The 14,796-nt window shown below is 53.2% G+C and overlaps 1 protein-coding gene across 3 annotated transcripts in view; it reads right to left on the reverse strand.

The window, feature by feature from the left end:
• The window catches only part of TOGARAM2 (TOG array regulator of axonemal microtubules 2), a 71,063-nt gene that overhangs the window by 48,050 nt on the left and 8,217 nt on the right, over positions 1-14,796 (reverse strand). For 2 of the 3 annotated variants that reach the window (XM_030799901.1, XM_030799899.1), the window contains exons 1-5: positions 9,491-9,518; positions 6,137-6,247; positions 4,847-5,134; positions 1,541-1,752; positions 605-795 (exon numbers count right to left, since the gene is read on the reverse strand). In XM_030799901.1, the coding sequence (XP_030655761.1) occupies positions 605-795; positions 1,541-1,752; positions 4,847-5,134; positions 6,137-6,247; positions 9,491-9,518 (830 nt within the window). Of the gene's footprint in view, positions 1-604; positions 796-1,540; positions 1,753-4,846; positions 5,135-6,136; positions 6,248-9,490; positions 9,629-14,796 lie in introns of those variants that run through there. The other variant, XM_030799900.1, reaches the window with a different exon arrangement.

A 14,796-nucleotide genomic window follows, 5' to 3' on the forward strand; every position in this document is an offset into this window, starting at 1 on the left:
CATAGGCCGGGCGCGGTGGCTCACACCTGTAATCCCAGCACTTTGGGAGGCCAAGGAGGGCAGATCACCTGAGGTCAGGTGTTTTGAGACCAGCCTGGCCAACATGCTGAAATCTGTCTCTACTAAAAATACAAAAATTAGCAGGGCATGGTTGTGGGTGCCTGTAATCCCAGTTACTCAGGAGAATCGCTTGAACCCGGGAGGCGGAGGTTGCAGTGAGCTGAGATCACGCCACTGCACTCCAGCCTGGGCGACAGAGTGAGACTCCATCTCAAAATTATATATACGAGCTAAAATAATTAGTGTTTTATTCATTACTCCAGCAACCTCGTCCACTAAGGCACTGGGAGAAGACAGAGGCTGGAGACATTGTTCGTGATGCCATTGACCCAGCCTGCCGGAGCCAAGAGGCAGAGAAGCCCTGGCAACCATGCTGGGACCTCCCTAGGTCTGTGGCTCGTGGGTGGAGCCCCTGGCCCTTTCCCTGCCTGGTGTCCCAAGAACTCTGCCCCAGCATGGAGGGTTGGCCACGAGGAGCCCCATTGGATCTCAGGGGGACAGAGGGAGAGAAGTCAGCCAGGAAGGTTTGACTTAGAGCTCTTACCGCATGCGTGGAGCTCTCAGGCCTGTGAGGACTCCCTGGCCTGGAGGTAATGGGCTGGGAAGGGAGCCAGGCACACGGGAGGGGGTCGCTGCAACCGTCCTGGCCTTTGGGATGGGTGGGATCATGATGGCGCCCAGGGACTTCCGCATCTTCTCATCATTGCAGTGCAGGTATTGCCGGGAGATCTGCGCCTGAGAGCAGAGGCGGGACAGGGGTCTGGCCTATGGAAACATCCCACGGTGAACGCTCATCTCCCAGGCACCTCACACAGTGTGGGGCCTGCTGTCTCTTTTCAGCCACACCACCCTGGGACCCCCAGAAGGCTGACTGCTTCCTTACCACTCCTGGTGAGGACACTGGCAAGCCCTTTTATGACTATTATTATTTGTTTTTCTGTTCTCATTTCAGAAAAATCCTAGAACATCAGAGCTGGAAGGACCTTCAAACACATCTGGTCCAAACCTCTATTTTCATAGATGTGCAAACTGGGGCCCAAAGAGGGGTGTGACTTGCCCAAGGTCACACAGCCAGTGAGGGGCAAGCAGAAACCAAGGCCCAAATCTGAGTCCTAGCTCAGCATTCTTTGCCACACTCTTGCTTAAAATGGAGAGGGCCAGAAAGCAGGAGGAATTCTAGAACATTTAGACCAGAGAAGGCCTAGGGGACCACCAGTTCTAGGACAAAGGTCATGCATCCTCTGGCACAGCCACCCAGAGCACCCAGGCCAGCTATGGAGGTTTGGGACGCTGGGGGAGGTGGTGAAATGAGCGCCTTCAGCCTCTCCCAGTGCTGTCCCTATCCTCACTGCAGACCTTGAGACACCTCCAGGGATGCTCAGGGCATGGAGTCAGGGGTTGGTGGAGGCTAGAAGGAAAGGCAGGAGGAAGGGAGGGTAAGAAGCTGAGGACCAGACTCACAACAGTTGAACCGCCTTACCTCCTGAGCACGGGGTCTCAACTCATGAGGACCCAGAATGCTCCCCGGTGGGTCCAGGCCCTTCTCTTTGACTCCACTGGCCTCGGGGGTGGTAGGGATGCTCTGGATGGGAGGCATCGGCCTGGGCACCTTCAGCAGCCTCTGAGAGGTGGTTCGGGGGATGGTGCTGCGCAGGGGAGCTCCTTGGGGGCCTCCCCCTGGATCCAGAGAGGCTGTACAGGGATGGGGATGGGAAATCAGTTAGTCCCAGAAGAACAGGGAGTGGAAGGGGGATTCAGACCCCAGCAATGGGGCCTTCTGCCCTGGGAAGGACTGGGATGGCGAGGAGAGAGATCAGATCTGCCCCCAACCCCACCACTGGTAGACTGAGCAAGCAGCCGCTTCTGAGTGTCTGTGCCATTCCAGAAAGTGCCAATCCAAGCTACCTGTTTAGAATTCAGAGGCAGCATGGGAAGGAAGGGAAATAAAAGCAGTGCCAGATCAGGAGGAAGCATGGCAGGTCCTGGCCGTGGGTAGAAGCTATGTGACCTCGGGCAAGCCACTGTCTCACTGAACCCCATTACGCTTCTGTGAAATGGGGTGATTCAATGACATCACTTGTATAAGATGCCAGGCAAGTACCTGGCACATGACAGGGGCTGATAAATTACTTCTGTTCCCCCTTCCTTTTCGGCTAGTGATGTGGGGGCATAGCTGTTTTGACACAGCTAACGTAGTCTAAGACAGACCGCCACACTTCCAGCTCCCTTCTGAATGCTTCAGGTGCGCAAAAGACATCTTCAGCGCCCTGTGCCCCACCCCACCTCACCCAGCAGCCATGCCTCAGGCAAAGGCACAGGGCAAGAAGCACTGGGATGGGCCAAGAGCTCAGGGTTATCTTTGCAAATATTGGTGATGAGGAATAAAAAAAAAAAGACTAGCATTTTAACTTTCTTTCTGACCTCATCAAAACCACTGCATCAAAATAGCCAAGTCAGGCCAGGCACAGTGGCTCATGCCTGTAATCCCACACACTTTGGGAGGCCGAAGACGGGAGGATGACTTGAGGTCAGAAGTTCAAGACCAACCTGGCCAACATGATGAAACCCCGTCTCTACTAAAAATATAAAAATTAGCCGGGCATGGTGGCACATGCCTGTAGTCCCAGCTACTTGGAAGGCTGAGGCAGGAGAATCGCTTGAACCTGGGAGGTGGAGGTTGCAGCGAGCCAAGATCGCACCACTGCACTCCAGACTGGGCAACAGAGTGAGACTCAGTCTCAAAAAAAAAAAAAGATTAGCTGGGCCTGGTGGTGGTTGTCTGTAATCCCAGCAACTCAGGAGACTGAGGCAGGAGAATCGCTTGAACCCAGAGGTTGCAGTGAGCCAAAATCACACCACTGCACTCCAGCCTGGGCGACAGAGCAAGACTCTGTCCCAGAAAAAAAAATAAAAATAAATAAACCAGCCAAGTCAAAATATCATCTCTGTTCCTGCACACCCACTCCCCTCCTGGCTTCCGGTGCTGGTTCTGTTCTGTCTTGGAGCACTGTTGTGTTGTGGTTAGCCTGTGGGGTGCTGAAAGGATGGAGAAGAAGGGGTGTGGTCAAGTGGCGACTGTGCCACTTGCCGGGCCACCTTGGGCCCCAGCTAGGTCAGGGCATAGAGGAGTCAACTCAGCCTCAATGCAGGGGCCAGAGCAGCCCCAGCCCTGCCCGGGGGCCAGAGATCCCCGGCCCTCCATGCTTGCTGAGGGGCCTGATAAGTCTACAGGTCCCTGCCCATCAGAACATTAGGTAGAACAACTCCATTCTTTTTTTCTCTATGCTGGAACTTTGTAAAAAAGAAATGAAATGTCGAGAAAAAGGCTTCAAACCCCTAAGGGAGAGAGTTGTTGGTCTGGTAGCTCTAGAAGTTGTACCTCCTGGAAGTTCTAAGGAAGCTTCTCTGGCATTCCAACCCCACCTTCTGCCTCTATAATGTGCAGCCAGGACGATTCCTCCCAGGGGTTCCCTGGCATCCTCCTGGGCTCCCCGGGAGCTGGAGACACCCCACGGCTCCAGGGAGAGGCTCAGCACGGGGAGCAGTCTGCACAGGGGAGGGAAAGAACAGCCAACCACAACCCCAGGCTTGACGGCAGCAACCACGTGCCTCTTGAGAGCACTTCCGCCTTCTTCCTAAGACCTCAAGACTTCGTATTGCTCTTGTTACCCAAGAGTTCATTCCGCTAAAAAGAGCCCATATGATTCGCCCAGAAGAGGAGAGAAAGAAGGAAAATAGTAACAATTTATTAAGTTCTTCCCATCTGCCAGGTGTTGAGAATTCTTTGTACAAGTTTTCATTAAACCCCCACAGTAACACAGAAGTATTATTAATAGTGTCTCCGTTCCACAGAGGAGGAAATTGAGGCCTGAAAGGTTACAAACTTGCCCAAGGCCCCAGAGCCAGTGAGTATCGGGGCTAAGATTTGACCTTGGCTTGTCCACCACACAAATGAGAGACAGTATAAAGTGCCTGCTGTTGAATCCCTTGTTCATCTGCTCAACAAACGTTTCTTGAGAGCCTCCTAGGTGCCAAGCGACTGTGCCTCACACCGAGATCTCAGTCACTGCCCTCTTGGAGCTGACAATTACATGCAAGATTCAGGTTTTAAATAGTCACAAAAGTAAAGATATAAATGCAAACCATGAAAAGAACTGAAGGAAAAAAATGATAGGGCATTATTGGAGAGCATCCTAAGGGGCAAATTCATGTTGGGGAGTCAAGGAGGCTCTCTGAGGAGGGCTTTGAAGCCAAGAAGGGAGGCTGGGTGGGGATTTTCAAAGTGGGAAACGGAGGAGGGGTGGGGGAGGAGCAGTGGCTCTAAACCTCAGGCAGGAAAGAGCCAACAAGCCCCCGGCCCCGGACAGCAGAGACCAAAGACAGAGAGTGACACAGTTGTGGTGAGGCCAGGGCCAGAAGGTCTTGTGCATAAGGGAACGTTTGGGGTCTTAGTCTAAGCACATCCAAAACCCACTGGCTGGTTTTGAGCATAGTTGGTGGAAATGGGAAGAACATTTGTTTAAAAGGATCCTTCTGGAGCAAGACTAGAAGGCACAAGGGTGGGAATGAAGAGGCCAGTCGGGAAGCACTGCAGAGCCCGGGAGGGAGGCTCAGCTCCAAGGAGGTTGCTGAAGCCATAGAGAAGGTACCTGGCGTGTGTCCACCAATCACCCCCAGGGGATCCCAGCATGCCACCTGGAAGCCTGCTGACCCTCACAGCCCTGGTGGCCTGGGGCCCTTGACCTGGAAGTGGGTGGGTGAGGGGTGAGCAGGGGCCAGTGCTCACCTCGGGAAGACGCTGCCAAGCCCTCTGAGAGCCTCCTTTTCTTGAGTTTGTCCTTAATCTGGGTGGTGTCCCTGGCCACGCTGTTGGCCCCTGACTCCGGAGAAGGGAGGAGCACCAGAGGCTGGGCCCCCAAAGACAAGGCTCTGAGGTTCCTGGGGTGACCATTCCTTGCCTGCCAGCCCTTGGAAGGGGTGTCCAGCTTGAGGCCACCCAGCTGTCCAAGTCCACTCAGGAGCTGTGACGTTTCCTCATTGCTCAGCAGGGCTCTTGGCTCAGGCTGGAGGGAACCTGAGGGGGACAGAGGTGTGAATGGCTTGGCACGCAGTACCCAAGGTGGCACCAGGCACCAGCAAGCTCCTTGACATTGCTTCCTTCGAACAGGCAGCCACTTGCCTGGTGAGACCCAGTCATTTAATGTTTCAGTCACTCTTGGGGGCGAGTCATTCATTCGACAGTGTCTCTGAAGCACCTAATTTTCACAAGACCCGTGCCACGAGGTGCTCAGGACAAAATGGGGAATCCACATACAGTCCTATCGCAGCACAGACAAGAGGCCATGAATCATAGGGAAGGTCATCTGCCCAGGGACCACCATCCACCAATCTCCAGGGTCCACCATCCACCAATCTCCAGGGACCACCATCCACCAATCTCCAGGGTCTAACAAGGTCATCAGATCCCCGAGCACTGACCTATGCCAAGCACAGACTGCAAGGAGGAGCTCAGGCGTCTCAGAGCAAATCACCCCCACCCCCAGCAGACACACCAGATGGGAGAGAAACAAAACACTCTGCACATTTAGAGGAGGAAAGAGGCTCTAGAAGACCTTCGGGAAGTGGTGCTCTTCACCTGGGTCCTGGGAGAGCCCTGGTGTAGAAAGGGGCAAGGAAAGCATTGAGACAGGCAGGCTCTGGGAAGCTTGGCCACATCCCAGCTCCTCCAGAGACCCAGGCCACAGATGCTGGACAAGTGGCAGAGACGCTGAGTGGACATCTTGAGAGGGGCCCCCTCCCCATTGCCACCCTGGGTGCTGAGTGCACTCCCAGGTCCAGGCGCATGCAGAGAGCCCTGCTCCCTATTCCTGTGGGTCCCCCTCTGCATACCTCCAACCTCTGAGGCACAGGGTTAAAAGAACCTGCCTTTGAAAGAATCAAAGGGCATTTTCAGCAGGAGCCACAGGAAAAATGACACCTGCTGGTAGCTTGAGAACACAGCCAGCATCTACCACACTCACTCCCCGCTCCAGGATGAGGCCAGGGGTCCTGACCAGGTGGGGTCTTCCCATCTCACCTTCTCCATGAGGCAGACTGGAGTTGATGCTTCCAGGCGGGAGCACCCGGGGCCCAGCACTGGTCCGAGGGATGCTCCCACAGTACACGGCCACGGGGACCAGGACCTTGGCTGGAGACAGAAGCACAGGAGAGCAGCACCTGAGGGTCCTCCAAGGCCAAGACTGGGAGCAAACCAAGAACACCCGGCCGTAACCCTGAGCACTCCACCCCTCAGCGTTCCTGCCCAAAAAACCAAGGCATGTCGTGGCCCCACCCCCAACACCAGAGCCTGGCAGGGTCAGGCAACGTCCCTGTGATCTCCACCAAATGCCTCCAAGCCCGCTTGCCCCAGCCTCTCAGGCTGGCTGCCTCCTCCCTCCTCGCATCCTGGCTTTGCTCCAAACTCCCCTCCATGCCTTTTCATCTCCTTCATGGGCACCCCTCTTCCATCACCCAACATCACTGACCCATGGAGTGCCCATCCCCAACTTCTGTCCACCAGCTGCTCTCCCCAGGACACTTCCTCACTGCCGCACCCTGCAGATAATCCCCTACCCTACATCTTCCGCCCTGACCAATCCCACCCGTTGCAGAGCATCCAATGACCTTGACAATCCCTTTTTGGAAGTCCCCAGGCACCTCATCAGCATGTCCTACACTGATCTTCCCTCTTCCCTCCTAACCTCCCTCAGCTCAGCAAAAGGCACCCTCTATCCCCAACGCAGGGATTTGTGAACGCTCTCTGTGCAGTGAGACAGTAGTGGGCAAGGCCGACTCAGTCGTCAGTGAGACTTGAAGTCTGGCAAAGAAGACAATGATTAACAAGCAATGACAGTGTGGGGCCTGGCAGCCCGGCCAGAGATGGGGACAGAAAAAGCTTCCCAGAGGGAGGGACCACTGAGCTGAGAGCATACAGGGAGCAGGAGTCAGGAAAGAGGAGGGGAAGCTCAGCTAAGGCATGCGCTCCTTTAAGAGGCCTTCCATCTTTTGCCAGTTTTTAAAGCAGATTCTCTGTTTTTGTTACTGAGTTGTTTGAGTTCCTTATATATTCTGGTTATTAATCCTTTGTCGGATGGATAGTTTGCAAATATTTTCTCCTATTCTTCACTCTATTGACTGTTTCCTTGGATGTACAGAAGCTTTTTAGCTTGATGGAATCCCGTTTATCTATTTTTGCTTTTGTTGCCTGTGCTTTTGAGGTCACTTCTGGGTAAATATCCAACAGAAAGTAAATCAGTACATTGAAGAGCTATCTGCACTCTCATGTTTATTGCAGCATTATTCACAATAGCCAAGATATGGAATCAGCCTAAGTGTCCATCAACAGATGAATGGATAAAGAAAATGTGGCACATATATACAATGGGATACTATTAGGCCATAAAAAAGAATAAAATCCTGTCACTTGCGCAACATGGATGGAACTGGAGGTCATTATCTTTTTTTTTTTGAGATGGAGTCTCAGTGGTGCCATCTCGGCTCACCACAACCTCCACCTCCTGGGTTCAAGTGATTCTCCTACCTCAGCTCCCCCAAGTAACTGGGATTACAGGTGCCTGCCACCACGCCTGGCTAATTTTTTTGTATTTTTGTAGAGACAGGGTTTCACCATGTTGCCCAGGCTGGTCTCGAACTCCTGAGCTCCTGCAGTCTGCCCACTTCTGCCTCCCAAAGTGCTAGATTACAGATGTGAGCCACCACACCCAGCCTGGCGGTCATTATCTTAAGTGAAGTAGGCCAGGCACAGAGAGACAAATTCTACTTGTTTTCACTCATACATGGCAGCTAAAAAAGTCAATCTCACAGAGGCAAAGAAGAGAATGGTGGTTACCACAGACTGGGAAGAGAAGGGGGTGGAATGAAGAGAGGTTGGTTAATGGGTACAAAAATACAGTTAGATAGAAGGAATGAGAGCTATTGTTTGATAGTACAGTAGGGTGACTATAGCTCATAATAATGTATTGTATAATTCAAAATAGCTAGAATTGGAATGTTCCCAACCTCAAGAAATGGCCAGTGGTTGAGGTGATGCAAATCCCAATTACCCTAATTTGATCATTACACATTGAATGCCTGTATCCAAATATCACATGTACACCCAGAAAATATGTACAACTATTATGTGTCAATATTTTTAAAAGAGAGAGAGAAGCCCTCCCTCTCCTGTGTTCCCACAGCGCCAGGCACAGCCCCGTGTTACTCTCTCTTCCCCATGCCTCTCTCTGCTCCTGCCCTGCAGCGTCCCTAGGAACAGGCACTGTGTCTTACTCATCTCTCTAGTACTGTACCTGCCGCTAAGTAGGCACTTCACAAACGTGGGTCCCACACCCTCCTGGCTCAGCCCTTCCTGAGCCCACCTCAGGACCACCCATGAGGTCCTAACCCACCACCTGGAGAAGCCACCATGCAGGTGGAAACCCAGCTCATCCACCCCCAGGCTGAAAGACTCCTAGTCTGGGACTCAGGAGCCTGGGCTCCCACGTTTTCCACCTGTGTGACCTTGAGGAAATAAGCTAACTTCTCTGAGTCTCAGCTCCCACATCAGTAAAGCAAAGGAGTCGACAGCACTAATGGTTCATACAACATATTTATCCTATTTCTAGATTTGTAGATTGTTCTTTCTAAGACCTCAGCACCTCCCACTTCCCCACTGGAATCTACCTTCAAGTGGGATCTGCTTTAGCACTAAAGTAAGCAGGTGTTTTCTGATTCATATGTCGAAGCCCCTGGGAGTTCTGCCGGGTGCATCATGCGCTGTCTCCTGAACTGCTGCTCTGGCCATCCTGCTTCTCTGCCTTCCTTCCAAATGCCATCTGGCCCCTGCTCCAGCCCCTGCAGGATGAAGCAGCTCTGCACCTTGCTAGCACCCATTTCATCTGGGGCAGGACCAATCCTCTCACTTTCCAGGGGAAGCTGAGGCTCACCCAGCTGGCTCCCAAAAGCAGAGCCAGGCCTCAAGGCCCATCTCCTGATGCTAACTGGCCACACACTGCTCCTACTACCCCACCCGGTTGGCTAAGGAAATAGAGTTGTTCACCCTCCCTGAGGCCCCAGCCCACATCCCCTGCCCATCCACATACCCTTGACCACAGAACAGAATTAGCCCCTTAAGGAACCAGCCACCCTGCTGCAGAGAGTGGAGGCAAAGGCCCTAGAACACCAAGCACCTCCTTAGGCCAGGGAGCCACCCAGACAGCCACCTGAGCAGCAGCATGTGGGGAGCTGGGCAGGGCTGGAAAGGCACGGCCACCTGGCTGCATCTCCCAGCAGCCCTTTATCCCCACATCTCCCTTTTTCTGGCCCCTGGGAGTGTCTGAGGCAGGTTCCCTAGCCTGGAAAACACCAGCAGCAGGCCTCCCATGGTGCCCCTTACCTTCGGGGACATCGTCACGGGTGCCCATGTCCTGGGTGGAGAAGGTGCCTGCAAGGTTGCCCAGAGGCAGCAGCTATTTCCGGGCAGTGAGTACAGTCCTTGGGGGTCTGGAGGGCTCCGACCTGTAACATCTGGGACCTAAGGGTGAGAGGAGAAAGGAGAAGTCAGTAAAAGCAAATTAACAGTTTTAAACTACTTCACAGAAAGCCCGTCAAGGGCTGAGGCATTATTGTCACGAAGAAATCGGCCACTAAACCGAAGGATGCCATTTTTCTGACACTGGACTCACAAATGTTTCAGTTCCCAAGTGCGAGGCCACATGGTTTTGGGAAGAGTTCCTTATGAAGAGTGTCAACGACACCCATCAACCTGCCATCCCTTGTCACTGAGACATGGACACCTTTAGGGTCGCAGGGAAAGATGATTTTTTTCAAGGTAGTGTCTGACACTTTGTTTCTCCTCAGTTTCTATTTGCTTCAGATGCCCCTCAGTCCGCCAGCTGCCCTGAAAGCCCAGGCAGTGTTGGCCTCTGCGACCACTCATCACACAGGTGTTGGCGGGGCCTCTCGGACAGCCGCTCTCCAGTCTCTCTCAGGATGCGCGGTCACGACCTCCATGACGTCCTTGGTGCTCCTTCTCACCTGACCGAACAAGCCACACCTGTGACCCCCTCAGCCAGCCACTGCATTGCGCACGCCTTGATGCCTCCAGCCCTCCCTTCAGCCTCTGGGTCAGCCCTCAGCCCTTGCCCTTGACCTAACTTCATTTTCTTTCCATGTGACAGGGTCTCACTGCACACTCTGCAGCTTCACACAATTCTGTGAATCCTTTGCTGAGATCATGGTGACCCGTTTTCCACTGACAGGTAATGGAGGTGCCTCCAGAGCTGATCTGTGGTAAGACCAGGGGTGAAGCCCACAGCACCCAATTTCTACCCCAGAGAGGAGCTCTCATCCACAAAGCATCTGGGGACAGGGCAGGAACCTGTGCCAACTCTCTTTTCTGAGCAACAAATCCCAACTCAGGAACTGAGAAACTTGCCTTCTGTCTGGAAGCCAGCCAGCCACTGCCCCACCCAGGCCCCAGAAGGCAGAGTAGCTCCTAGCAACCCTCAACCCAAACACAGGTGTCCAGCCCAGCGCCCGGCCCAGCGCAGCACCCAGCCCAGCTTGGCCCCAGCCTGGTCTCACTGCTTGGAACCTCAAGACATGAGTTCCCTGTCTAAGGAGAATTTTCCTCACAACCAGGGAGAGGGGAACTCTCTGTTTAATATCTACTGGGGTAAGGATGTGGCCACATGGTGGTGAAAAGCAGTCCTGAACCCCTGTGAGACACGGCGCCTCTCCTAGACAAGGCGAGGGAAGATTCTATTCCACAGGCACCAACACTCCAAACTTCACCCCCTGAGGTAGGGAAGAGGCTCAAGAGCTTGGCCAGGCAGCTGGTTTCCAGACAAAGCACAGCAGGAATGTGGCAGACTGGCACAGATCTTCCATGGCTGAATTAATAGCAAACAAGCTGGGGTCCTGGGATTTGGGGGCTGTGACAGTTGCAAGCCCCACCTGTTCCCCTTATCTCTAACCAGAGGATATACTTTCTATGAAAATTATACGCAGAAAAGCAATATTTAACTACAGTCCTTGTTCTCCTTAACTGCAGATTGGAATAGCCTGGAAACCAATTAAAATTACAGATTTCCAGGCCCCACCTCCAGCCCCTGCTGAATTAGGTCTAGGAAATAGACCACAGGGATTTTTTTTTCTTTAACTTCTGATTTTTTTTTTTTTTTTTTTTTTTTGAGAGAGAATCTCTATCTGCCACCCAGGCTGGAGTGCAGTGGCATGATCTTGGCTCACTGCAACCTCCACCTCCCAGGTTCAAGCCATTCTTCTGCCTCAGCCTCCCAAGAAGCTGGGATTACAGGCATGTATCACCATGGCCAGCTAATTTTTGTATTTTTAGCAGAGATGGGGTTTCACCATGTTGGCCAGGCTGGTCTCAAACTTCTGACCTCAAGTAATCTGCCTGCCTTGGCCTCCCAAAGTGCTGGGATTATAGGCCTGAGCCACCACACCCGGCCTTAACTTCTGATTTTGATGTTCAAACAGGATCAAAAAATCACTGGCCTGTAGTTCAGATTCACTTTATAATAAGATCTCGGCCCTATTTCTTACCCTAGACTGTCAGAGTGGTCATTGCCGCTTCAGTTTCCCCAAAGTGATCACTCTCTAGGAGGCTAAAAAGAAGACTCAAGCTGCCTGAGGGTACAGGATGCTTAAGTTTCAACAGCCACCCCTACTGCAATGGGCCTTCTGAACAAGACAGCTTTCCTACCGTAGCCTCCTCAGTGGTCAGAGGTCAACAGGCCAAGGCAGCCCAGGTTCCCCCTGGCCCCAGGACACCAGCAGTACGGAAAGGAAACTGGGAGCCATTCCATGGCTCGCCAAAGCATCCCCTCTAGCAGAGCCCCTTTGAGACCCTCTCAGGGTCTACACCTTCCACCCTTCAGGCCCCAGGGTCTAGTGCAGGATCTCCTAGGTGCCCGCCCAAGAGGAGGTGGCCAAAGCTACTATGGACAAACAGGCCTGACTAACGTGAGTGCAGTGAGAGGCACCACCCCAGAAAATCACTTTGGCCCAGGGGCCTGTGGGAACTAAATGATCCATATCCAAACTATAAAAGTCAGAATCAGGAAGTCCAGCACACATGTGGACAGGGCACAGACACCACTGAGCACCTGACCCCCAAGGTGCAATTCACCGAGGCCCCATCGCACCCGGCACTGCTCTAGATGCTAAGGCGCTACTCTCCCCTGTTAGAACAGCCAGCCCCTGACCAAAGGGCTAAATGAGCCGGTGGATTGTGGTGACCAGGATCTTGTCCTCACTTTCTGATGCTCTGAATTGCTCTGCCTGGCTGGCTCCTCCCCTCTCAGGCTCCGTTTCTCAGCCCAGGGAATGGGGCGACCCAAGGTAAGTGACCGTTGTCCCCTCCTCCCATTAACGCTATGGCTACAGAGGTTCCATAGTGACCGGCGCCACAGGAATGAAGAAAGGTGACAGAGGGGACCCAAGTGTCAAGTGGAAAGGGAACAAAAGCTAGCTAGGGCTGGCCCAGTAAAGAAGTTCAGTCCCAAACACAAAACCCCAACCGCCCAGGCCTCGCACAGCCCGCAGGGAGCGCGCAGCTCCACGCCCACCCTGCTCCCAAGGAGCTGGGCAGACAATTCCCACCCACCACAGCCCTGGGGCTGCCGCTCCCACAGCTTCTCTTGCTGTCATGACACCACCCGCTCCGACTTTCAGAGACCTCTGTGACATCTCCAGCCAGAGTTCTCATCTCCTCAGACAAAGCTCGTGGGAACAGTAGAGCCCACGCCAAGGTGACAGGGAAAGGAAGGAGGGGTGAGCCAGGCGGAGGGGAAAGGTGGCGGTGTTTACAAACCCTCATTCTGGAACCAAAAACATGGCCCCCACTGACACACTCTAGGAAGACAGGCCTCAGATCTAGGCTCCCCTCCCGTCTCACACCCCACGAGCCAGTATGCACCCGAGTGCCCAACTCAGAACTCCCAGAACGCCAGCTGTGGGCTCAGACACAGTGGGGCTGGAATCCTGCCCCGGGCCCTCTTGTATAAACTTGGGAAGCTGATTTAATTCCTCTGAGCTTCAGTTTCTTCATCTGAAAAAAAAGTCCTAACAAGGGGTTTGGTTAGGAATAAATGAAGTAATGTTAGAAATAACTGGCCTATTGCCGGCACATAGTAATTGCTCAATAACGTCAGGTGTGAATCTTCCTTCTCCTTCCCTGGGGAAAAGCAACACACCACCCCCCCCACCCCCACCCTTCACACACACACATACACACACACACACACACACATACACACACACACACACACACACACACACTCGCATGTCCATATACCCACACTGTCTTTAAAGTTATGACAGGCCAGCCCTCCATTCCTATAAGACAGAACCAGGTGACAGAGACCCTCTCATGCGGAGGAGACAGATGTGTCTATAAAATAAGAGGCTCAAACTAGATGTTGCCTTTGACCCCCTCCAGCTCTCACCCATGAGCCCACACTTCTAAGCGAATGCTCTCTCTAATGCCAAGCAGAGAAGGTGGACGTTCACTGTCATGCCCGACAGGACGAAGTAACCCTGCTGCAGACATGAGCACTCAGGGATACCCTCCATACTGTCTGACTAGGGCACCGGAGAGGCTCCATGGAAAAGCAGCATCCGTGCTGGGCCTGGAAGTGGGATCAAAATGGGTAGGAAATGGGGTCTAAATGGGTAGGAAGGAGGAATGGCGGTCCAGGCTGAGGAGGCAGCCTGAGGAAAGCGTGGAGGAGATGCGCCTGTGAGTCTGGGGTCTGGCAAGAGGACCCAGGCCTGGGGAGCGGGATGAGGGCCATCGGGGGAGACCCAGAATGCTCTGTGAGAGGGTCGGGGCTTGCTCTGCAGCCCAGGGGAACTCTGAAGACTGTTCAAGGAGAGGAAGGGCATTATCTGACCTGCAGTTTCATGCAGACCCCTCGAGGGGGGCCTTGGAAGGACTTCCTAAGGAAGGGGAGCCTCTGACAGAATTACAGTACTGAAATGTAGAGATGTTAGCCCAGCCTCTGGACCAGGCACAGAAAATAAACAACTTAACCAGGATTCGACACTGATTATACGCAGGGTTTAGACCGGACAGAACATGCCTTCCTGTATCTCATGCTGTCTCCCTGAGGATAAGAAACAGCTACCCATGCCTCCAATCACCATACACATACATGTCACCCCTCCACCCACCTCTGCTCCCCTCGTGGAAGGCAGCCCAGGCCGTAGCCCTGCAGGGAGGACCCTGGATGTTGTCAGGTGACCAATTTATGGGACTCTGACCTCCAGAGTTCGGCCTGCCACTGAAAATGTGAGATTCACTCACTCATTCAAACATGCCATAGGTACTAAGATATGAAAGGGAATAAGACTAAAATCCAGCACCTGCAAGCTGTGTGACTGAAGGCACGTTGCTAAACTTCTCTGGGCCACAGCTCTTTTAACTGCAAAGTGGAAATAATGCTGTAATCCTGGCACTTTGGGAGGCCAAGGCTAGCGGATCGCTTGAGTTCAAGACCAGCCTGGCCAACATAGTAAAACCTCGTCTCTAAAAAATACAAAAATTGGCTGGGCACGGTGGCTCACGCCTGTAATCCCAGCACTTTGGGAGGCCAAGGCTGGCAGATCGCTTGAGTTCGAGACCAGCCTGGGCAACACAGCAAAACCTCGTCTCTACAAAAATACAAAAATTAG

Source organism: Nomascus leucogenys, chromosome 19 (assembly GCF_006542625.1).
Source record: "Nomascus leucogenys isolate Asia chromosome 19, Asia_NLE_v1, whole genome shotgun sequence".
Lineage (NCBI taxonomy): Eukaryota > Metazoa > Chordata > Mammalia > Primates > Hylobatidae > Nomascus > Nomascus leucogenys.